This window comes from Carassius carassius, chromosome 39 (genome assembly GCF_963082965.1).
Source record: "Carassius carassius chromosome 39, fCarCar2.1, whole genome shotgun sequence".
NCBI classification, from domain to species: Eukaryota; Metazoa; Chordata; class Actinopteri; order Cypriniformes; family Cyprinidae; genus Carassius; species Carassius carassius.
In genome coordinates, this window is record NC_081793.1 from 26,999,750 (window position 1) to 27,024,863 (window position 25,114).

At 38.4% G+C, this 25,114-nt stretch overlaps 2 protein-coding genes across 4 annotated transcripts in view; one reads left to right on the top strand and one right to left on the bottom strand.

The window, feature by feature from the left end:
* Positions 1 to 25,114, bottom strand: part of LOC132121715 (dedicator of cytokinesis protein 1-like) — a 216,444-nt gene that overhangs the window by 62,788 nt on the left and 128,542 nt on the right. For all 3 annotated transcript variants that reach the window (XM_059531438.1, XM_059531437.1, XM_059531436.1), the window contains exons 28-29: positions 9,047 to 9,148; positions 8,409 to 8,503 (exon numbers count right to left, since the gene is read on the bottom strand). In XM_059531438.1, the coding sequence (XP_059387421.1) occupies positions 8,409 to 8,503; positions 9,047 to 9,148 (197 nt within the window). The remainder of the gene's footprint in view (positions 1 to 8,408; positions 8,504 to 9,046; positions 9,149 to 25,114) is intronic.
* LOC132121112 (inhibitory synaptic factor 2A-like) overlaps positions 20,144 to 25,114 on the top strand; it is a 38,706-nt gene continuing 33,735 nt past the window's right edge. The window contains exon 1 of the mRNA XM_059530285.1: positions 20,144 to 20,588. The gene's annotated coding sequence lies outside the window, so the exon portion shown is untranslated. The remainder of the gene's footprint in view (positions 20,589 to 25,114) is intronic.

Here is a 25,114-nt window from a genome sequence, read left to right on the forward strand (position 1 = left end):
GCTTCACATTTCAGCACAGCTCTGTGTGCTCTTCATGCTTCTCACTGGCAACTAGTAGAAAAGAAAAAACCTTTACATATATACATATAATAACAGATGTGTGTGTGTGTGTGTGTGTGTGTGTGTGTGTGTGTGTGTGTGTGTGTGTGTGAATTCTTAATAAAAGTACAGAAATAAAACAAATGTAATACAAAAATGAAAATAACTAAATCTTGCCAATCCTTTTCTTATGGGAGACAGTTTAATTTCTGATTCAGGGTTGGTCTAGACTAAAACGATCAATAAAATTAAAAAATAAAGGTAATACATAAATAAAACAATACAATGAAATGGCAGTAGCAATGGTCAAAATAAAATTAAATACAATTTGAATTAAATAGTACACAAAAAGTGTGAAAAGTATAAAACACAAGATAATAACACCAGGGTTATTATAGTTGTATATATATATTTAGGGATGTCAACGATTAATCTATTATCGGTTAATTATCAATAAGAGATTGAGGCTGTCGAAGGTCAGTTAACTGATGTAATGTTGGGCTGCGTGCGGCTCATGAGCAGAACACGTGCGAGCGGCTGTGAGTGACGGTGACGGTATATAAATGCATCATCATTCATTCACAGTGTACAAATCAAGCTTTTATTGTGATTTAAACTTTAAAGTACATGAACAACACAAAAGTTCTTCAACATGAAAAGCAATAGAAAGGTAGTAACTAAGTCATTTGATCAGATAACTGCGCTCTGCAGGGCTGCGGGACACAGGACAGATAGACTATTCATTCCTACGACTAATTCATTTGTGGCAATTGTCCATGTTTCATTAATTTTGTTCCCTGAATAACCCATGATTTAACACAAATAAGGGAACAAATGAATAAATCGAAAGGAAATCTTAATTCATGAAATCTTTCATTTCCCTTCCCATGTTTACCACAGTAAGAGATGTGAAAACAGTGATTAAAAGTGAAAGATAATAAAATAAACCTGGGAAATGAGAGGGTTAGACTGAAGAATTAGGGACAAAAAGTATGCCTAAATGTTATTGAATTTGAAATTCATGACCACCCGGCGAACCAGAACAAAAGACACATAAATGAAGCCTATATCTCTAAGGTTATCCAGAGGCATGGTCACGATCAAACATTGTCCAGTTAACTTATTCCTCTAATAAACAAAGCTTTTATACCACACTCGTCATAATCAGAGCTTATAATGTGTAAATAATCACTGGATTCAAAACAGCAATTGATGGGAGCTATAACTGACCCTGACAATACTTTTTCCCGGAGCATTCAGTGATGTCCCTAAACGGTGACGCTATCGTTCAGGTTTCTGCATGGACCTAACTAGGGCACAGGTTCTCTATATGTGAATGCATGGTAAGTACAAGCCTAGTTTACATTATAAATAACAGTTTAACATTCAAATACATTGTGAATATGGAAACATTTGGATTTGTGCCGAATGAGACATGAGCAATAACCTCCAAACAAATTTAGTCAAAGCCACGTTCACTCGTCCTGGTATGCACTGTAACGAGCTAATGCACTGTATGCCGGATTTTTTAAAACAAATATGCCTACCGGAATGCAAAAATTCTAAATCTGACATTTTCTAGAACAGAATCCAGCAGGATCAAATTAATGTGTTAAATTAAACAGCTACGTTTGGGATCATTTTATTTTAAATATCAAAATGTCAGTTGAAAACATTGCAATTGTGTTTTAAAATACAACGAGCACCACAAAACCATTTAAAGAGGCTCGTTCAGCGGTCTCCGTGCGGGATAGGAAAGTTAACAAAGTAAATGACCTGATTTTGTGTGTGTGTGTGGCTTTTGCACTTCCTGTCATGCCGGTGACTGCTGCCTGCAATAGATGCATTCTGCAACAGAATTGTTAATGATTAATCGATTAATTGATTGTTAATTTAAACGACGATCGATCATGAAAATAATCGGAATTTGACATCCCTTTTATATATATATATATATATATATATATATATATATATATATATATAATTACTTGAAATAAACAAAAATTAAAAAAAAAAAAAAAAAAAAAAAAATATACACACTTTAAAAAAATAAAATAAATAATACTCAAAATCACTCAAATTGTAAGTAAAATGAAAAAAAAAAAAAAAATTCCATTCTGACAAAAATCGGGGCTTTGCAGAAACCACTGGTGGCAATGGTTCAGTGATCTACTTAGACTTACGATGCGTCTGAGAAACACAGCCCAGAACTCTTTATTGATTTTACAAAAGGGGCATGAGGAACAGCTCATTCAAAACACTTCAGACCACGTGATTCACTCATTCAAACAGGTCAACCCTGAAATCACGCACAGAATGGAGCATCTTAAGGGACCTTTTGCACCCTGTTTCTTTTCTTTTTAAATAAAGTTCATTCTGACTTACAAGAGGCTTGCAACAACAGCAAGCACAAGTGAACAACAAATGTCATGTGCAAATTGAGTCGCACTGGCTGAATGGAGAGCAGCTCTCAGCCTGACAAAGGTCACGCACACCAGACTACACAGAGAGACTGAGAAACAAGAGCAAGAATCAGCTCCTATCAGAGAGACATGATGTCCTCGGGCAGCACGAGGAGAAGCAGCCCAACCGTTTTAGAAGCAGATGAAACGCTGACATCACAAAAGCCAATCTCTGGAGGGAAAAATCACAAACTTTAGGAGACTTTATGCAGGGCAGAGACGTGCTCTTAATAATGCATTGCTAACTTTTACACCGAAACCAAACTCATAAAAACTGCAGTTTACAACGAAAGCCCCTCCAGCTCTCTAGAGGACCAGATTTAATCTAGCAGGTTTAAAAAAAAATTATAATAAAATACTATCCTGAGCTACGTTTCTTTCTCTCACCACGAGAGAAAACGAATTTACAAAACAATCACACAACTTCAGCACTTCACTGCTCCAAACTGTCTTTTACACACAGAAAAATACATTCAATTAAGCATAATTCACTTATTTAACATTACATTAAAAAACTATTTATTTTATATGAAAATTATTTTATTTCATTCTTATTTATTTTTAATTTTATTCAGCATTCTTAATTTTTTTTTTATCATCTCCGTTTTAGTTTAAGTATATATTTTTTTAATTATGAATACATTCCGATTCATATGTATACATGTATGTATATATATGTGTGTGTATGTGTGTGTTTGTGTGTGTGTGTGTGTGTATGTATATATGTATATATAATAATTACATTTTTATTCTTTTTATACAGCAAGGATTCATTAATGTGCATTAAATTGGTTGCTGAAAAATTAGCTTTGCCATCACATTAATAAAATACATAAGAAATAGGATATAGGATCTTATTGACTCCAAACTTTTGAAAGGTAGTACAAAGTTTGATATTTTAATATATAATTCACATTACATTATCAAATTCACATGATAGTCATAGAAATGTGGTCAGTTATATATAAAGATATAACTATACAAATGTCTTGGCAGAGTTCTATGAATATCAAGTGAATTTGTGGGTGTGACTATGGCATTACCTGATTTGCATAATTACTATAATTAATTGGGTGCAAAGACAACACTATCAGCAGGTGCGGTTCATTCCCAACGAGAGATGTGCTGGAAAGATGGTTTTTGGGTTAAAAAATGTGTACATTTCAGACTACTTTGGGACTCTTTTATGAAACACAGATTATCAAAGACACATCAAAGATGACAGCTCAAACATCAACTGATTTTAAAATGAATTCAGAGTTGGCAAAGTTAATCGAGACGGGAAACGAGAGATCTTGTGATGTGTGAAGACGGCATCATCTTTAGATTTTATGCAAGCCAGATCAAACAAAGCAATGTACTGATCGCTCGAAAACTGCATCCACATTCACACCAAAAAAATCTGAAATCCACAGATCATCACTGTATTTATGCAACTGGTTGATTTTGGCATTTCACACCATTTTCAATATTGCACTTGTTATAATGGGACTCTACCATATCCAGCCACTTTATTAACATAAGTGTTAATGCACCTGCATAAACACATCAGCATCAAGTGACATCTAATCTAGCACTGCACTTTAACGGAGCACAAATGTCTTCATTCAGCATCGCCTGCATTCTGTGATGAATGTGACTGAAGCTGTTAATCGCAATCTGGAAGAAATAGAAACACTATTTCAGGAACGTTAGACTGATTCCCAGCAGTAGACTGTACAGGCCTGATCATAAAGAGCATATATTTATACCATGACGAGATATTATACCAAAACAGATTCACCCACCCAGAAACACATCCAGAGCGTGAATATTCAAAGTGCCACGTGCTAAATGTGGAGAAAGTGGCACATTTTTCAATCAGTTTCACAGTGTGGTTTGTACATCCAAACACCCAGAAAAAAAAATCAGTTACAGCATACAATACTACAATATATACTGTAGCATATAAACAATATGTAGCATATAACAACAACAGTAGGGCACATCAAACAAGCACTTATCAGCCTCCATAAGAGACGCCCACTGAGTGTGTTACAGAGAGGGAGACTGCACAGTGTGTTCCTGGGCTCTCGTGCACCTGCTGGTGAAGGGTCTCTAGCACGCAGGTGGCTGCTGAAAGACTATGTCTGAATTCCAATATGAAAGTCTGACCCATGACCTCTGCGTCAATCAGACCCCAACACACAATCTCAGCAGTGTTCCTCCAGAGTGATTCCTCCAGAATCCGAGCATTTAATCCTGCCACATGTCTACAATACTGGCACAGACAGACGGGAAATAACTCACTTTCTTTGAGCACCAGAACATCTCCTCACATTTGCTCCTCTGAAGAGCTGGAGCCTACTTTTTTTTATTCACAATAGAATATAGATAACATATCAAATGTTGAAAGTGAGACATTTTGAAATGCCACATATTGGCTCATTTTGGATTTCATGAGAGCTACACATTTCAAAAGAGTTGCAAAAGAGTAGACAGGTAGCAATAAGTGGCCGGAAAAGTTAAATGTACATATAAGGAACAGCTGGAAGACCAATTTGCAACTTATTAGGTCAATTGGCAACATAATAATAATAATAATTCATTACATTTATATAGCGCTTTTCTAGGCACTCAAAGCGCTTTACATAGTCTGGGGGTATCTCCTCATCCACCACCAGTGTGCAGCATCCACCTGGATGATGCGACGGCAGCCATATTGCGCTAGAACGCCCACCACACACCAGCTTACTGGTGAAGAGGAGACAGAGTGATGAAGCCAATCAGCAGATATGGGGATTGTTAGGAGGCCATGATGGTCAGAGGCCAAAGGGCGAATTTAGCCAGGATGCAGAGGTCACACCTCTACTCTTTTCGAAAGACATCCTGGGATTTTTACTGACCACAGAGAGTCAGGACCTCGGTTTAACGTCTCATCCGAAGGACGGTGCTTGTTGACAGTATAGTGTCCCCATCACTACACTGGGGCGCTAGGACCCACACAGACCACAGGGTAAGCACCCCCTACTGGCCTCACTAGCACCTCTTCCAGCAGCAACCTAGTTTTCTCAGGAGGTCTCCCATCCAGGTACTGACCAGGCTCAGCCCTACTTAGCTTCAGTGGGAAACCGGTCTTGGGCTCCAGGGTGATATGGCTGCTGGCCAACATGATTGGGTATAAAAAGAGCCTCTCAGGGTGGCAGTGTCTCTCAGAAGTCAAGATGGCCAGAGGATCACCAATTCCCCCAATGCTGTGGCGAAAAATAGTGGAGCAATATCAGAAAGGAGTTTCTCAGAGAAAAATTGCAAAGAGTTTAAAGTTAACATTATCTACAGTGCATAATGTCATCCAACGATTCAGAGAATCTGGAACAATCTCTGTGCGCAAGGTCAAGGCCGAAAAACCATACTGGATGCCCGTGATCTTCGGGCCATTAGACGACACTGCATCACATACAGGAATGCTACTGTAATGGAAATCACATCATGGGCTCAGGAATACTTCCAGAAAACATTGTCGGTGAACACAATCCACAATGTCATTCGACGTTGCAGTTAAAACTCTATAGGTCAAAAAAGAAGCCATATCTGACAGCCAACTATGGTGACCCATACTCAGAATTCGTGCTCTGCATTTAACCTATCCGAAGTTCACACACACAGAGCAGTGAACACACACACACACACACACTGTGAACACACACCTGGAGCAGTAGGCAGCCATTTATGCTGCGACGCCCGGGGAGCAGTTGGGGGTTCGATGACTTGCTCAAGGGCACCTAAGTCGTGGTATTGAGGGTGGAGAGAGAACTGTACATGCGTTCCCCCCACCTACAATTCCTGCCGGCCCGAGACTCAAACTCACAACCTTTCGATTGTGAGTCCGACTCGCTAACCTTTAGGCCACGACTTCCCCTAAATATCTAAACATATCTAAACATGATCCAGAAGTGCAGGCGTTTTCTCTGGGCCAAGGATCATTTAAAATGAACTGTGACAAAGTGGAAATCTGTTCTGTGGTCAGACCAATCAAAATTTGAAGTTCTTTTTGGAAAACTTTGACACCATGTCATCTGGACTAAAGAGGACAAGGACAACCCAAGTTGTTATCAGCGCTCAGTTCAGAAGCCTGCATCTCTGATGGTATGGGGTTGCATGAGTGTGTGTGTCATGGGCAGCTTACACATCTGGAAAGGCACCATCAATGCTGAAAGGTATATCCGAGTTCTAGAACAACATATGCTCCCATCCAGACGTAGTCTCTTTCAGGGAAGGCCTTGCATTTTCGAACATGACAATGCCAGGCCACATACTGCATCATTTACATCATCATGGCTGCGTAGAAGAAGGATCCGGGCACTGAAATGGCCAGCCTGCACTCCAGATCTTTCACCCATAGAAAACATTTGCCGCATCATAAAGAGGAAGATGTGACAAAGAAGACCTAAGACAGTTGAGAAACTAGACGCCTGTATTAGACAAGAATGGGACAACATTCCTATTCCTCAACTTGTCTCCTCAGTCCCCAGACGTTTGCAGACTGTTATAAAAAGAAGAGCGGATGCCATACAGTGGTAAACATGGCCTTGTCCCAACTTTCTTGAGATGTGTTGATGCCATGAAATTTCAAATCAACTTATTTTTCCCTTAAAATTAATTTTTTTTTCAGTTTAAACATTTGATATGTCAGGGGGTTTGTGAGTTTAATGAAATGCTGATAATGAATGAAATCATAAAAATGTCAATTTTAAAATAACAACAATCAAAATAAAACACTAAAAAATCTTCAATATTTTGTTTAACTGCATGTTATATGATCATTAACCAATGTCAGAGAATCATGAACTTGCAAATGTGTTTTTAACTTGTTAGCTTAAAAAAACGTTTTTGCATACCTGCTTTACATGCAAATAAGAAATAACGTGAATTTTTGCATTTTAATGTGTTTGAGAGACACAAGCCTTCCAAAGACAAAGACTAATCATGTGCAATACAAAAGTAACTGTAGTCTGATTACAAGTATTTTAAAAGTACTTCACTTTTGTAATCAGTTACTTCCCAGCACTGTTCCTACCTCAACATAAAAATGACAATAACGCTGTGAAACAAGAAAACAGTTGGCTCAGATCAGGGACTCTCAGAAAACTCTCCAAGTCTGCGACAGGAAACTCAGGTCTGACTTCCTGCTGGCTGTGAAAGCGTGCTAAACCTTCATCTTCACAGTCACGCTGGACGTGGTTTGGCAGAGGAGTTGAGAAGAGAGGCATGAATAAAACAAAACACAACAAGAGACACACACACACACACACCTCTCTGGATTCATAATTCATGGCTTTCATTTCAGCAGCCGCCACACTTCTGATAGAGCGAGAACTGAGCGAATACACGCAGGTGCACAGAGAAACGCTAAATGCCCAACACATGCACAAACTGATGTTGCACTGATGGAAGAAAAAATGTTTTTGCAAACATTCTTGGCCATTTCTGACTGCTGTTTCTAAGCAACAGCAGCGTGTGTTAAAGGGACAGAGAGTTAATGTAATCGATGCTCGCTCTACACGACTGCACATTTCTGATGCTGCTCCAGCGCAAAACCAAAAACAGAAAAACTGCACAGAAGGCTGACTCAAAGCACAGCGTGGAAATAAACTTGCTAAATGAACGAACAGCATTTCAATCAGTTCATTAGAAGTCAACATGAACCCTCCTCGGCAACTCATTTGACTTCCAGAAAACAGTGCTGGCAAAAAGTTGCCCTAACCAAACAAGTTAACATTAAGAAGCATCAGTACTTCCAGTTTGATCAGTAACTATCATGTTAACAGATGACACAGACTGGTTTCTGCTCTGGTGATTGACCTATAGAAACATTGCATTATAGTGAACAGTAGTTGGCAAACAGCACTGAGCACGTCTACTTACTTATTCTGCATCATGTTCATTATGACCCAGTCGGCAGGATACACGTTCTTCCCAATGAGATCCTTAAACATGATAAACGTCTCCATGAGGAAATCCTAAAGGAGAGTCACAATGTTTGGGATGAACCAGACATGACAACAACATGCAGGTTGATGTAACCAACATTTAATACATTTATACAATTTTAATAGATTTTATGATTATAAATATGTATATCTTTGCCTACATAATCTTTGTATACATTTTACCCATATGTCTGCAAGACGTTTTTAGTCATTTTAAATAATCAAATTTAATAAGCTCACTTTTTCATTCATTTCATTAATATTAATATTTTGATAAGTGCAGATCAGAACAAGTATGTCCTTTCATTTTTACCCAAATAAGTTACGCTGAATGACGAAGCAACATTAATTCGCCCATATTTTGACATTGTATTTTTATTAAAGTTATTTGAAACATTAAAGTAGACACTTTACTTGCATGAAATATTTGCTTCTGTGTACATAAAAACACTAATTTGATGTAGACACAAAATGGGACGTCTCATCTTTGACCCATACATGTTGTTTGTCCCGCTAGAATACAGGTTCAGAGATGTGGGAGTAAAGTGTCTTGGCATTGAGCGGGACACTTACCACCACGTCTGTGCGCATCTTCCCAAAGGTGCTGATGAGGTGGGTGTAGTGATAGTCGTCCATCTGCCGCAGAGTGCCGGTCATACACGCCACAAAACTGCCCTGCAAACACAGACAGACAGACAGCTGATCAGTGACAGCAGAACACCTCGAGCACCTGTCAATCAAACACTGACAGGAGCTAAGAGCTGCTGTTAAAGGGCCACAAACCCTTCAAAGCCTTGAACCGCACAAAGCCACTCCACGAGAAATTTCACCCGAGAGACCGAACAACATGAAGACGTGCAGCAATTCCATTAACAGCATTTCTGACAGAGTAATGTGGTGAACAGTGAGCGTTTGATATTAATATTTAAAGCAGTGAGAGACACACTGAAGGAATCTAATGATACTTTCACTTTCCCACATATGGGAATTGAGACCAATTTAACATGCAATTAACCAGAAACCAATTGCTAAAGAAATGAAACAGAGGGGAAAACTCATTTAAGATTCAAAACACAACAAAAAGGCAGTGAAACACCTCGAACAAGTAGTGTGAATCAAATCTGTGCAGCGTATTAGAAAAATTTCACATTACCTGCTGAAGAAGCTATTGAAATGGCATTTATGTAACATTACAGAGAAAGTTAATAACTCATGCATAACTTATAGTGTAACGACTCTTTCACTATAAAACTTGAAAATAAGTCATAGTTTTTATTATTATTATTACGGAGGACATTTTACATAGGTAAAATAGATTCACATATTTAGTAATTTTAATGCAAAATTTAAATCAAACATTAGATTTTTTTTTTTACGTGTTTTAAATGAATTTATACTTATTTTTAAGACCATTAATCACCAATTTCTTAATACCACATTGTGATCTTTAAAAACAAATATGATTATATAGAAATATATAAACTATAATATAAAACCAAATTATGAAGAACATTTGTAAAGTGCAATTTAAAGTATGCAGCATTTTTCTTCTAATGATTTGTATTGCTATTACAGCAAAACACCTCAAATGTCCTCAAGCATTATCCATTTTCCCTCTCTATCTTGTCTTGCAAAAATAGCCTTTTCCAAAAACAGTTCAATAAAAAGGGTCAGAAAGAAAAGAAGAAATGAAAATTACGTTTTTGATGGAAGAAACCTTGACTGACATTATGAGTGGACTTGAGGGAGAAAAAAAGAATAATTAAATACGACAGTGCGTAGGAGTCCTATTAGTTTAAAAGCCACTTCATTCATCTTCGTTAATTTGCAGCCATCTGAAAGCAGGAAGGAAATTTCCATCAGATTCCACATGAGCAAACACTGCGAATAGAAACCAGTCGCACGCGAAGCCTTTGCACTTTGAAAGTGTGACCGGGGCCATTCCACGTTCGCCTTGATTTTCATTTGCAAGTCTTTCCTGCAGCGCTAATTAGGTCTGGCCTACATAACTCAGCAGAAACACAACGCAGCGCATGTTCCAGACAAACTCCCCTCTTTCTCTCTCTCCGTCTCACCTTATGAAGAAAACACTGGAGAGGCTGAGACTGAAGAGGAACAACTGAGGTCTTCAGTGAAATATTCATGCTCTTCAACACGTTTGTCAGCTGAAGACACAGTTTATTTTCCTGGCTGGGTAAAGACACAGCAAACACAGTTAGCCTGGAGAGAGAGATTAGCGCCTCGTGCTTTTGCTAATGCGGTTCAATAGCTAATATTTATGTTTACTGAACATCCAATCTGAGTATTTGTGTTTGAACAGGACTCATAATGACAGACAACACTGTCATCACATATACACACACACAACACAATGTCAATGCCGTGAAGTCAAGATAACTAATATCATGTACTCATCTAACTATTAACTTCATAATCAAAAATGACGATGAGGAAAGACTGTTATTATTGAGTGAACTATTCTCAGAATTTATATTCCTAAAAACATGAAGTGCATTTCAGACTCAAATTGCGAATATGATACCTTTTACAGCAAAAGAGTGCTGACAGCTTATACTGATACCTAAAAGCAGAGAAGATATAATGACGTGAAGGACAAGTGACAGTTCAGTTCTTCTTATATTAATATTTAAAGAGTAATTGAGGATTAAACAAGTGATTTGGGTGATGGACAGATGAAATTCATGAATTGAAGTGCTGGCTGAACGCCTCAGTAATTCAGAGACAGAAATGTTTCTTCTGCACAAAGCCAAATCTGAAAGTGCCAGTAAACGCTGGCTTCAAATGAGCCCAAACCAGCAGCCGTTCACGTCTGAAATGAGTGACGTACAGATACGGTTTCCTGCTGAGAGATCTGAAGGGAGGAGTAATAACTCACTCACTCATTCTGCACGTGGAGGCGTGCCATTACTCCTGATGAAGGATCCTGTTTTTTACAAGAAGATAACAGACTCCTGCTGTGTATTGCTCATGCAGGAATTACACATGATTGAGTTGCTCTGCAGTGGAGTCCTTCAAATCACCTGAACACATGGAGACCCCATCGTCACTTCAGAAATGTGTCAGGATGAGACGGGATGAACTGAAGATGACCTGACGCCAGAGAAAACTACATACAGTACAAGCTTTCCAATCTCACTCAGACTGAAAGGGGAAAAATAGCTACATTAACAATGAATAGATGGAGAGAAAATAAAAAGAATCAAAGAAAAGATGGATGGATGAATGAATAAAGGAAAATGAATGAATAAAAAAATGAGAAATTCATGGAAACAAAAAAGAAAAAAATGGTTGGAATCAAAAAAAGAGCAATGAATTGTTGCAAGGAAAATAAAAATAAATGGAGAATGAAAGCAAAATGGATGGATGGATGGATGGGTAGGTGGGTGGATGGATGGATGGTAAGAAAAACAAATGGATGGGTGGATGAAAAGAGAAAACACAAATAGATGGATGGATGAGAGGATGGTTAGAAACTCAAATGGACGGATGGGGAAAAAAATCTATAAATGGATGGACAGATGGATGGATGGGAGAAAGTTAAGAGGACGGAAGGAAGGAAGGAAAAAACAAATGGAAAAATGGCTGGATTGCTAAGTGCAAGTAAATTAGAAACAGATGGATGGATGCATGGAAAGGAAGGAAAGAAAAAACAGACAATCAAATAGAATAAAATAAAATAATAAATGGAAGGATTGGAAGAAAAAGATGGATGAAATAAGGAAGGAAGGAAGGAAAACAATAGAGGGATGGATGGATAGATGAAACTGAAAGGATGTAGATGTGCAGCTCTCAGACTTTGAAATGAACATCATGAATGAACAGTGATCTGATGGAAAAGGCTTTTCATTTAGATCATGTGCTGGTTCAGGTTCTCTCTCCGAGCGGCCGGGAATCCTGCAGCCGATTCACTCTCACCTCAGCAGACAGAGACAAAGGCTGCATCCTCTAAGGTTCATCTCATCTGTGTTGTGCTCCTCAACCCGTTGCCATGGAAACTGTTTTCTTAAGGAGGTCGATCAAATAAAAGTCAGAGAGAAAGAATGAGATCTTTCTCAAAAGTTTCCCTGCCTTCAGCTCCAGAGATTCCTCTAGGTCAGTCTGTTCCATCCAGCAGCGGCTTCATTCTGCACAACAACAGCAAATAATCCAGCACACCACTAAAGCCCTATTCGGACGGGATTAGTTTTACGGGGGTAGATGGAGTAATGTAACTTTACCACAGGACGTATGTAATATTGATGTCCTATTCGGACTGGATTAGAAAGTCTCCGTAAAACAGTCAGAAGTGGGAGGGGTAACACTATTACGCAGCGCAGTCACCTCCCTCGTCTCAAACACGCACCTACACTTGTGTGCGCTGCTTTGGTTGCCAGATCCGCGTAACCAAACTAGCCAAATGGTCATTAAAAACTATCCCAAAACCATCCCAATGGCCACCCACAGCCCAAATACCAACAAATAATGAGCGAAATCCTTCCATCTTTAATCCACTGAAAAAATCAAGTCACAAAAAGTCGTTTTAAAGTAGCACAATTATTAACTCCGCCTGAAGGCCGCGGACCTGGCAACACACAGTCGCGTGCGACATTGATTTCTCCGTCAGTTTTGTGTTCTCAGCAAAAGTTTTTCTAATGTTAATACTATGCTGCAATGCATACACATTCAATCAATGTAAATGAATACACCAACAATTACAGTAAATTGTTAAAATTTAAACTTGCACGTGCCTAGCGACGCCCCTGATGGTGGTGTCTGATTTTTTTTAAGGTTGACTATATATATATATATATATATATATATATATATATATATATATATATATATATATATATATATATAAAACACACACACACACACGTACCTTATACATTATATAATAATAATAATAATAGATATATATTATATAATATTAATAAAGATATATAAACAAAGATTTGGGTCCAGTTAAACGATTTATTAATGCAATTCATTACATTCTGATGATTGGATTCTGTTGGTAATTGGAAATTAACTTAATACAAACAGAAGTTCCGTGCTTCTGAGAACTGCTTGTGACCTTTTCTTTAATGGTCTGTGTCGTCGTATGCAGGATAAACTTGAGGTTTGCCATTGATTTGTTCCACCGCCTAGATAGCAAGTGAATGCTTCTTCAAGCGCTTCCATATTTAAAAAAACGCGCAAAATTACAGCAAATGACGAAATACTACCGTGTATATTTTCAGATGGTCTATTCGCACAGGACTAGTATTACCTGAGGTAATTTCTCCGGACCTTTTTACAGAAGGTAAAAGTCGCCGTAATCTTTACTGACATTGTCCGTAATGATTACTGACATGGAGCATTCGGACGGGACTAAAATCACTGAGAAGCTCTGATAAAAATTGCTTTACCCTACGTCCCTATGTTAAACTAATTCCGTCCGAATAGGGCTTAAGATCATCACTCCAGTCTTCAGTGTCACGTGATTATTCTAGAATCATTCTAATATGTGACCCTGGACCACAAAACCAGTCTTAAGTGTCATTTTTTTTTTTTTTTTGCAGAAACCGTTACAAAAACACAAATAAATGACCTCCGCTGGTGATTAGCGCACACCTGCGGAGCAAAAACTGGCACTGTAAGCATCACTTGTGATGTGCTTTGCTGTCAACCGAACACCTGCAGGGCAAATGTCTGTCAATTAATGTTGCAGCTTATACGGTCAGAAGTTGAATATCAAGTAGGAAAACCGGCCTTTGAATGCAGTATCAGCCCAAAAAAGCATATATACTGCATGCAGACTTCAACTGCAATGCAAATGCAATCTGGCTTTCAAGATGCAATAGCAGGGAAAAAAGAAAGAATGGAGAGAGAGAGAGAAGAAAAAAAAAACAAGAGAAAAGAACATGCGCCTGGCTGAACATCTTTCACATCTAATGGTTTCGTATTCTTGCTTCAGGTCGAGTCAGTTTTATTACAGCGCTGGAGCGTGTTCATTTACAGCTAAATCACACTAATTAAATAATGGCTCTGTCAGTTACAAATGGAGCCGCTAAGAACGAATCCCTGTCTGCATAACAGAAGAAAAGAGACACCAGCAGGAGCCTGGAAACATCTGGAGCAGCAGCAGGAGAAATGCAGCGCTGCAAGAACAATAGCAAACTTGAAGGGATTGTTCAGCCAAAAATGAAAATTTGCTGTTAGCTCACCCTTAGGTCATCTAAGATGCAGGTGACTTTGTGTGTGTGTGTGTGTGTGTGTGTGTGTGTGTGTGTGTAAAACAGTCAGAAGATAAGTAATTCATAAAGTTCAAGTCCGTGGCTACCTTCACTTTGAGAGTCAAATAATAATTTCAAGGAACACAAAATGAATACCCATGGCTCCTGATGATATATGGAGGTCTTAGAGAGAGCAGGTCATATGGATTTTTGAAAAATATCTCTTTTGCAGTTTATAATGTAGCCATCCTTAAATAAAAACAATCTGCAAAGTCGTTAATCAAAAAAGTGCATGATAAATAAAAATAGTGTCTCTCAAAAGAGAGGGTCAGTTCTGAATCACCTAAACGAGTCGTTATATTTTTGAATCTTTTGCCTGTTACGGGTATATGTTTGCAGCTCGATCAGCTCAGATCTACAAGTAACTCAATCAAAACTGACTTCCAGACATCTGACAGTCACTCGAAGAACTGAAGAAACAGCTCGACTCAGACCGATGAGCCGCTGATATGCACATGTGTGAACCGAGAGCTTGAATGAAGGGGGCAAATTCAAGTTTGAATGTTTACTCATGGTTTATGTAAAAATATGAGCTGGTGAAGAGGAGTTAATTCACTTTATATCCTTTAGACAAGTAAAACATTCACGTTTCACATCTTCAGTTGGTGCTTTACTAATATAAATAACTGCACATCAATACATTGCGTGATTACATCATCTAGTGAATCAGTTTTTTGAACCAGCTCATTAAAACAGATTAATACTTTGCTACTAGAATTCTCATTGAATGAATATAACAGATTGAAAAAGGATGGAAAAATGGTCATGAACAATAAAAATGATGCCTGTTTTGGTGCAAGAAGCCATTACATTACTATAATTGGACTTCAGGGGGAAAACAAATAATGTTAATGTAGAATATGAGGTACTGAATTTGTAATGCACATTTGGTGTGTATACAGCAGCATCTTATGGCTGTATCGACCAAAATATTCAGCTAAATAATCTAGATGGAACATCACAGCGTATCTACAGAAACTACAGACTAACTCATTTGTGAGTCTCTGCATGACTACATGTGACCGAGTCTTGTGCGAGTTCATCAAGTCCAGCCAGAACTGCTCCAGAGTCCTTCAGACATTTGCATGTGTGTGAGTTGGTGTTCAGCTTAATGAAGTTTATTACCACAGACAAAGCAGTTCAACACACTGCCAGCTATAAGGGAGTGTAATCGGTGTACTTACTGGCAGCATTTCAACTTGATTACAGCTACAGCTCAGAGAAAGTTCATGCTTTTATTAGCAAACCTGTGGATGTCTTTGTCCTTATGTACTTTTGTTCAAAATAACATAAAACATGATTGGAATACATTAAAATAAACTAATTCAGGAATAATTAAAAATCTAACTAAAATAATATTTAATAAATGCTTCATTAGTACACTACAGACACAAGGCTGAATGAAAGACGTGCGGACACTCGCTCAAACAGAGACGGACAGAGAGAGGAAAGATGCCTGGCATGAGGACAGATCTCAGCAGCTGGTGTTTTAAGGTCTTAATTAAACCAGCAGGGATACAGAGCTGAGAGAGATTCTCATGTATCCAGTCCCATTCTGCAGACTTTACATTATTACATCACACCCATACGGTGTTAGCTTACTATTGACACATCTAAAAGCCTAATTTCATTAGCGCATGCTTTTATCTAAAGTGACTTCCAGAACACTTACTATAAGCACAATAACTCACAGATGCTAAGTGTCTTACTCAAGTGCACAACAGTGATGGAGCATACATCCAATGATATTTTATTATGACTGAAATACTATTATAGTTTTTAGTATTTCTAATATGTATTTTTATTTGTATTTTTCATTTCTCTTTAAGTTTTTCGTGTTAATTTGTAATTTATTTATTTATTGTATTTGTGCCATCTTTATTCTTTTTTGGCAATATAACAGTTTTATTCATTTAATTTTTTTTTTTCTCAAATTAAACTAAATAAGAAATGTTGCCTTGGCAATTACATGAAAAATATGAGTTAACATATTTCAAGTAAAAAAATGTATGTTAACTATGATAACACTGAAGAGGCTCAATAAGCCATCTTTCCAAGGATCTCTCCTCTGCTTTAACAAATCATTTGAACCAATCTGTGAACCAGTTCAACCAACTAATGGGAAAGACCAGACAATTCATCACAAATTACTGGCTTCCAAGCTAGTTTTCGTTTTTTTTTTAATATAACAAAAAGAAAACCTATAGAATAGAAAAAGAATAGAGCAAGCTAGTGCTAGTGCAATCTGCTGACTCATCTCGATTTTCATTGCTGATTTTAAGGAAAAAAACAAAGTCAAAGGTATAAGTGTAGAGTATTACACACTGAAAGCTGAATCAAATTAGCCAAACGGTTTAATAAACCAACAAAAAGGAGATGACGCAGGTACAGAAACATGAGGAGAAGGCGGAGAGAACGTGAATTCTGCAGGCACAGAAAAGTGAGGATCTCAGCATCAGCACAGATAACACAGCGGTGCTGACAGGTGCGAGTGTTGAGAGTATGAAACTCGGAGTGTTTCTGCAGTGTGTCTCAGGAGATGGAAGTTCAAAGCCGTTTGTTTGGGGAACTGAGACTCACACGTTTGATTTCAGTCATGATAGTTGGACAAAACCTGTGGGAATAAAGGCTGACAGATCCTGCGGGTTACACAAAGTGTGAAAATAAAAGTCACGTGTGCGTACGTACTGGATAACAGAGCAAAAGAACCTGAAGAAAATAATAACTCTGGATGCTGAGTCAACAGATGTCCCTCTGGAGGACGCCACGAGATGCTGTGGCCTTACTAGCAACTAGGACAATCAAATCAGCAGAAACTACTTTCCTCTTATGAGAGCAGACAGAACAAAGATAAACAGAAAATACAGGGAAAAACAGAAGACATTAATGACGAACTGATGGTCTGAAATGCAAAAGATGGATGTCTTAGAAGCTGTTCGACCCAAACGCACTTCAAAATTTCTTCTTTTGTGTTCAAGGAGTGGTCGTCATGTAGGTTTGATAGGACGTGAGGGTGAGTAGATGTTCTCAAGGAGTTCTGGCTTGAATGTCTCAAAAAACACTAACTTTGAATCTATTTCATAAACTTCCTCAAATACCAGTTTGTGCTCTGAAGCAACTTTGTTTCCCAGTAGACTGATAAAACATTTTCTTTTGCAGTCACAGGGTAAGTTTATCTGAAATAACTGAAAAAAATGTGGGGATGTGAAGTGAAACTATAATGCGAGCTTGGAACTACTTCAGTCATTCAGTGGCAGAAATATAATAATCTTAGAATGTGTGACAGCCAATCAGAATCAAGCATTCAACATCGTCATGCCATAATGTCAAACCACAACTGACCAATGAGAGTATCATAAACACACACACATATTTCATTTAGCATTTTATCAAACAAATTATATAATAAAAATGGATTTCATTATACAGTCGTGGCCAAAAGTTTTGAGAATTACATAAATATTAGTTTTCAAAAAGTTTGCTGCGAAACTGCTTTTAGATCTTTGTTTCAGTTGTATCTCTGATGTACTGAAATATAATTACAAGCACTTCATACGTTTCAAAGGCTTTTATCGACAATTACATGACATTTATGCAAAGAGTCAGTATTTGCAGTGTTGGCCCTTCTTTTTCAGGACCTCTGCAATTCGACTGGGCATGCTCTCAATCAACTTCTGGGCCAAATCCTGACTGATAGCAACCCATTCTTTCATAATCACTTCTTGGAGTTTGTCAGAATTAGCGGGTTTTTGTTTGTCCACCCGCCTCTTGAGGATTGACCACAAGTTCTCAATGGGATTAAGATCTGGGGAGTTTCCAGGCCATGGACCCAAAATTTCAACATTCTGGTCCCCGAGCCACTTAGTTATCACTTTTGCCTTATGGCACGGTGCTCCATCGTGCTGGAAAATGCATTGTTCTTCACCAAACTGTTGTTGGATTGTTGGAAGAAGTTGCTGTTGGAGGGTGTTTTGGTACCATTCTTTATTCATGGCTGTGTTTTTGGGCAGAATTGTGAGTGAGCCCACTCCCTTGGATGAGAAGCAACCCCACACATGAATGGTGTCAGGATGCTTTACTGTTGGCATGACACAGGACTGATGGTAGCGCTCACCTTTTCTTCTCTGGACAAGCCTTTTTCCAGATGCCTCAAACAATCGGAAAGGGGCTTCATTGGAGAATATGACTTTGCCCCAGTCCTCAGCAGTCCATTCACTATACTTTCTACAGAAGATCAATCTGTCCCTGATGTTTTTTTTTGGAGAGAAGTGTCTTCTTTGCTGCCCTTCTTGACACCAGGCCATCTTCCAAAAGTCTTGGCCTCACTGTGCGTGCAGATGCGCTCACACCTGCCTGCTGCCATTCCTGAGCAAGCTCTCTGATCCCGCAGCTGAATCCTCTTTAGGAGACGATCCTGGCGTTTGCTGGACTTTCTTGGATGCCCTGAAGCCTTCTTTACAAGAATTGAACCTCTTTCCTTGAAGTTCTTGATGATCCTATAAATGGTTGATTTAGGTGCAATCTTAGTAGCCACAATATCCTTGCCTGTGAAGCCATTTTTATGCAACGCAATGATGGCTGCACACGTTTCTTTGCAGGTCACCATGGTTAACAATGGAAGAACAATGATTTCAAGCATCACCCTCCTTTTAACATGTCAAGTCTGCCATTCTAACCCAATCAGCCTGACATAATGATCTCCAGCTTTGTGCTCGTCAACATTCTCACCTGAGTTAACAAGACGATTACTGAAATGATCTCAGCAGGTCCTTTAATGACAGCAATGAAATGCAGTGGAAAGGTTTTTTTGGGATTAAGTTAATTTTCATGGCAAAGAAGGACTATGCAATTCATCATTCATCACTCTTCATAACATTCTGGAGTATATGCAAATTGCTATTATAAAAACTTAAGCAGCAACTTTTCCAATTTCCAATATTTATGTAATTCTCAAAACTTTTGGCCACGACTGTATATGCATTTAATACGTTTATTATTTAAATAATAAATATTATTATTATGTTATACACTGTCTTCATTCGTAAGTCGCTTTTGATAAAGGCGTCTGCTAAATGAATAAATGTAATTTATTTTTAATATTTAAATAATGATTGGAAAAAAATCATATAATAATGTCTATATAGAAAAAAAAAAAAAAGAGATCTGACGGCTACTATGTACATCAGTAGGTCATCACATGACCTAAAGCTGGATTTTCCTGGCAATTCCCCTTCTCTTTCACTCTCTCTCTCTCTCTCTCTCGCTCTGGTTTGCTGTCTTCCACCCCGCCTCCTCTCTCTCTCTCTCTCTCTCTCTCTCTCTCTCTCTCTCTCTCTCTCTCTCTCTCTCTGTGTGTGTGTGTGTGTGGCTCTCAGGTCTCTCAGTTCTTGGAGCGGCTGGTTCAGGATGGATGTCTCATATGCACACATGCCATCGCTGAGCTCCGGACCCCGCTGTATCCTGTCAGCAGTGTGCGCGTGAGTGTGTGAGTGTGCGTGCATGCGTGCATGCGTGTGTGTGTGTGTGTGTGTTGTGTGAGTGAGAGTTGCGGGGGAGCACCGGTCATGTAAAGACGCATGTGAGTTTGCGCGTGTGTGTGTGTTCTGGGGCTGATCTCATTGGAATCTCTCACTCTGGATGTGTAAGGATCACAGCAGGACTGACTGACCGTACGCGTGTTACACGGAGAAACTTCCAGCATGGCAGACCCTCTCTCCAGACTCACATCAGTTCTCGCGCCCTGACGGACCCCAGCTGCACTGAGAGGGAAGACATGTGCTGGTCATCTCTCCCTCCCCTTCATCATCATCATCATCACCACTGATCCGTGTCTGGAGGTGAGTCTCTTCCTCTTCATTTGAGCTCATGTTTGGACTCGTGATCACCTTTAACCTTCCGGAAATGTACTTTTAGTCATTTCAGCTGGCAAATTCTCAATCTTAATGCTGAGAAAACATACAAATACACGAGAAACTTGAACACCAAAGTTGACTTGAGGCAAAACGGCGAGTGCTGCATTGAAGAAGCTCATCAGAACAAACACACCGAGATCATCTGATCCTGTGGTGTTTCAACCGGCCATCGCAATGCTTCGTTTAGCATTATAATAATCTTTTATTTTCAACCCACGCAGAGAGAGAGAGCTTATGTGATTGGCTTGACACTGAGTTTAGAAACTGTGTTTTCAGGCCGTAGGTTAAATCAGGACTAGTTTGGTGAAAAATGTACATTTGTGGATCATTTTCTCTGCCTCATGTCGATTCAAACCCGTTCAAATTCCTATTTTCTGTAAATAACAAAAAATGAGATGTTTAGCGGAATGTCAACTCAGCTCTATTCCATACAATGAAAATGAACAGGAACAGAAGTCGTTAAGCTTGTTGTGGTCTGTGTTATACTATAAAAGTCTTCTGAAGTCAAATGTAATTTTTTTGTGACCCACCTTTAAACTTATTTACTAAAAGTCATTCCCTTTACTGTACAATATCAGTAAAAAATGTGATTCTGAACAAAACAAAATAGCAAAAACAGGAAAATTATGAAATATTCTTACAATTTAAATTAACTATTTTCTATTTGACTATATTTTAAATGTAATTTATTCCAGTGATAGAAATAATTTTCAGCATCATTACTGCGGTCTTCAGTGTCACATGATCCTTCAGAAATATGCTCATTCTAACATGCTGATTTGCTGCTCAAGAAATATTTCTTTCTTATAATGCTGAAAACTTTTTTTTTTAACCAAACAAATGCAGCATTGGTGAGCATATAAGATAAAAGCACTACAAAATCTTAGAGTAGTACTGAAATATATTTCATGTACCAGATATCAAGACTCGGTGTGTGACAAACTGCATGCTTTCTAACACAAATCAGGTTTGAGAGCTACAGCGGTCACTGCACTTTCATTGTAGAAAGAGTTGTGTACACATTCTGCATGATGTTTCAGAAAGCAAAGTCATACAGGTTTCCAACAAGGCGAGTAAACGATGACAGGATGTTGATTGTTAGGTGATGTGTCATAGGCTCAATTGACCTGATGAAAGACCCGTAGCAAGAGCATAATAAAGATAAATACTGCCTGCTAGAGACCAATCCAACACACGTGAAGAAAACACTCACTAGCACACACTCTGCTCAGACTAACACTGCACGAGTGTTTGTGAGAGAGAGACTGAGCATGAGAAGAAAAAGGGAGAGACTTTATCTGGGTTCTACCTGAAGTATCATGACTGTCTTTTAATTGGCTGGTTTGTGAACACGTCATCTCCATCTGAAACACTCCCACACTCAGTTGATCTCCTTAACCAGATACCAGCAGAAACAGAGAGAGATGCATACTGCATGCTGACCGGCATTATGATGGTCAGACTGCTACAGTATAACTGGGTGGAGCACACAGAAATATCTGGGTCAAAATAAATAAATATTTATCAACTAGATTTGTAGGAATAAATGCATCATTATTAAAATAAATACTTATTTACAGATATTTATTATTTAATAAATGCATGTTACTTCATTCAGAAGTCAAGAACAAGTCATACAGTAGTTTAAGGCACTAACACTAAAGCATGCAGCAGCAGTAAAGGCAGTTCTGCATCAATATATGCTGAGTGACAAAGTTTAAGGTCACAGAACTTGGCAAAGAAAGCGAACCCTATGCTGCAGCTAAACACTTGAGATGCATTAGAAATCATTTTGGAATCGGATCGTGACACTGTCTTGCTCTTCACCTGTCCACACACAGTAACAGCGGCCCCGGCCGTGAGGAAGCCAGGTGTTGTCTTTCATGTGGTAATGGGTTTATTACGAGTCAAATGCAGAGAAGAAGAGAGATCACATCATGCCTGGAATATTGAAAAGATTCACAGAGTCACATGAGACAAGGTATTTGAAATGAAAATCTCTGGTCCACACTGGAGCTCTTCTGGCCAAGAATCACCCACTTAAGAAGAAGCATCTGACCGATGTAAAAATGAGCAACTAAGAGGAATCTCAGACCCTGAACATACTGTACAGGCATCTAATTTACATGCTGTTAGGTGCCTCAAACTAAATTCTGATTTCCATTCTGTACATCTGAACTTTAATCCAAACTGTGTTTCGTACCTGGTTCATCCTCAGAACACTCAATAATCAGCCTGGAAACATGAGTCTGAGAAATGCATAAAGCCTGTTAATAAGATTTCTTTACCCACCAATCTTTCTTTCTCCCTTTCATCATCAGTCCATCTTTCTTTCCTTCCTTCCATCCATCCATCCATCCATCCACACATTCTTCATCTTTCTTTCCTCCATCTTTTCCCCTTTCCGTCCATCCATTCATCCATCTTTCTTACTTTCATCCAACCATTTATCTTTCTTTGGCATCCATTTGTCTTTCTTTCCTTTCATCCATTTTTCCATCCATTCATATATTTGTCTTTCTTTCCTGACATCCATCAATCATTTTTCTCTTTCCTGACATCCATCCATCCATTTTTCTTTGCTGCCATCCATCCATGCATCCATCTTTATTTCTTGCCATCAATCTTTCTTTATTTCTCACAATCATCAATCAATCCATCCTTCCATTTATTTTTATTTCCATCCATCCATCCATCATACATCCATCTTTCTTTCTTTCCCTCCATTCGTCTTTCAGTTCATATGTACATCTATCCTTCTATCTTTTCCTCCCTCCATCCATTTTTCTTTCCCTCCCCATCCATCCTTCTCTTTCATGACATCCATCCATCATCCATCTTTTTTCTTTCCCTCAATTCATCCATCCATCCATCCATTAATACATCCATCTTTCGCTTTACTGCCATCCATCTATCCATCTTTTATTTCTTGCCATCCAGACATCCATCCACTCACAATATCATTTAACAATATTTATTGTTTATTGAAATTTACTATTAATTTCTGAGTGCAAATTGTTTCAAAGTAAACACTACATCTTATTTTTTTCTCAGTACAAAAAGGAGAGCACAAACACCTCAAAGATAAAGTATTTACCAAGGACATCTTGTGCACATCCAACAACAATCTCACACATGAACAAACACACGTGTGTTGGGTGCAGTGTGTGTTTGTTTGTGTGTGTGTGTGTGTTCTGCCTAGTTGGTCTCCAGGAGCAACCAATTTATAGACGCCACCTTTGCACCACTGCACGCCTACATAAACCACACTGCACATTAAACATCAGCACTAATGCTTGCTTGCTGAATTAGTCTTGTTTGGATGTATAGCTGGAGGACAGACAGACAATGCTTCTCTCCACTCATTCTCAATTCTCTGCTTTTCTGGGAAATAAGAGTGGTGTGGGTAATAGAAGCTGCCCCCCGCTGTCTGAAAGCCACAGAGAGCCTCTCCATGACATTAACTGAGAGACAGAGATATAGATAATACACTGCAGAAGAGTTAAAAATCATTCAGTATTAACCTGAGCAAGTCTCTGGTAAACATCTACAAGAACCTTATTCAGAAACGTTTAAGAACTTTGGCTTTGCATGTGTGTGTTTGTGTAAAGCTCTGGGGTGAGATGTTTTACTACGGTACTCGGCGTCGAGTCAGATACAGTTCAGAGTATGAGTACAGCCACTTCCTCAAAATACTGCAGGTCTATCAGAGCTGAATACTAAATAGAGTAAAAGCCAGAGAAGAAATCTGTTCAGGGTCAGCGGCGCAGATCATTCATTTCCAGTCAACTGACACTTTCATCTGAAACGTTCATTATTCATGTTATTAGATCATATAGTTCTTATAAAACTTAGTGTAAATTGCTTTACTCTTTGCTTCATAAATTAGCACATCTGGATGTACAGTGATCTGATATTATAGAAATGCGTGTTTTTCTGCATCACACTGTTGAATCTTTACTCTTTTTGTGAGCTATCTATCACAAACAAATGACTCCACTATCCATCTAGATCTAGCTATCTATCCAACTATCTATCTATTATCTATCAGTCTATCATCTATCTATCTATCTAACCATCTACTGACTCTGAGTCCATTCGTTTTAGTAAATAAAAAAAATAAAAAAAAATTATTCAGGGCAATCAGAGTTTATTCTTTAGCGAATTAAACACAATCCATATCACAAATGGCTCTTATGAACTGATTCTTTTAAGTAACATATCAAAAGACTCACAAAATCAATTACCATCCTGAAACAATTAGTCAAATGAATCCTTCACAGCAAATAATTTTTTTCATGTTTGAATGTACATGATCTACAATTTGTAAATGACTGAAAGCGAGCCGTCCAACTATGCTATCATTAGTAAATGTTCACAGCAGTAGTCAGAAATATCATAATGGTTCTTCATCAGAGTTTCAGTGAGGTGGCCGGCTCTAATGCTTGATG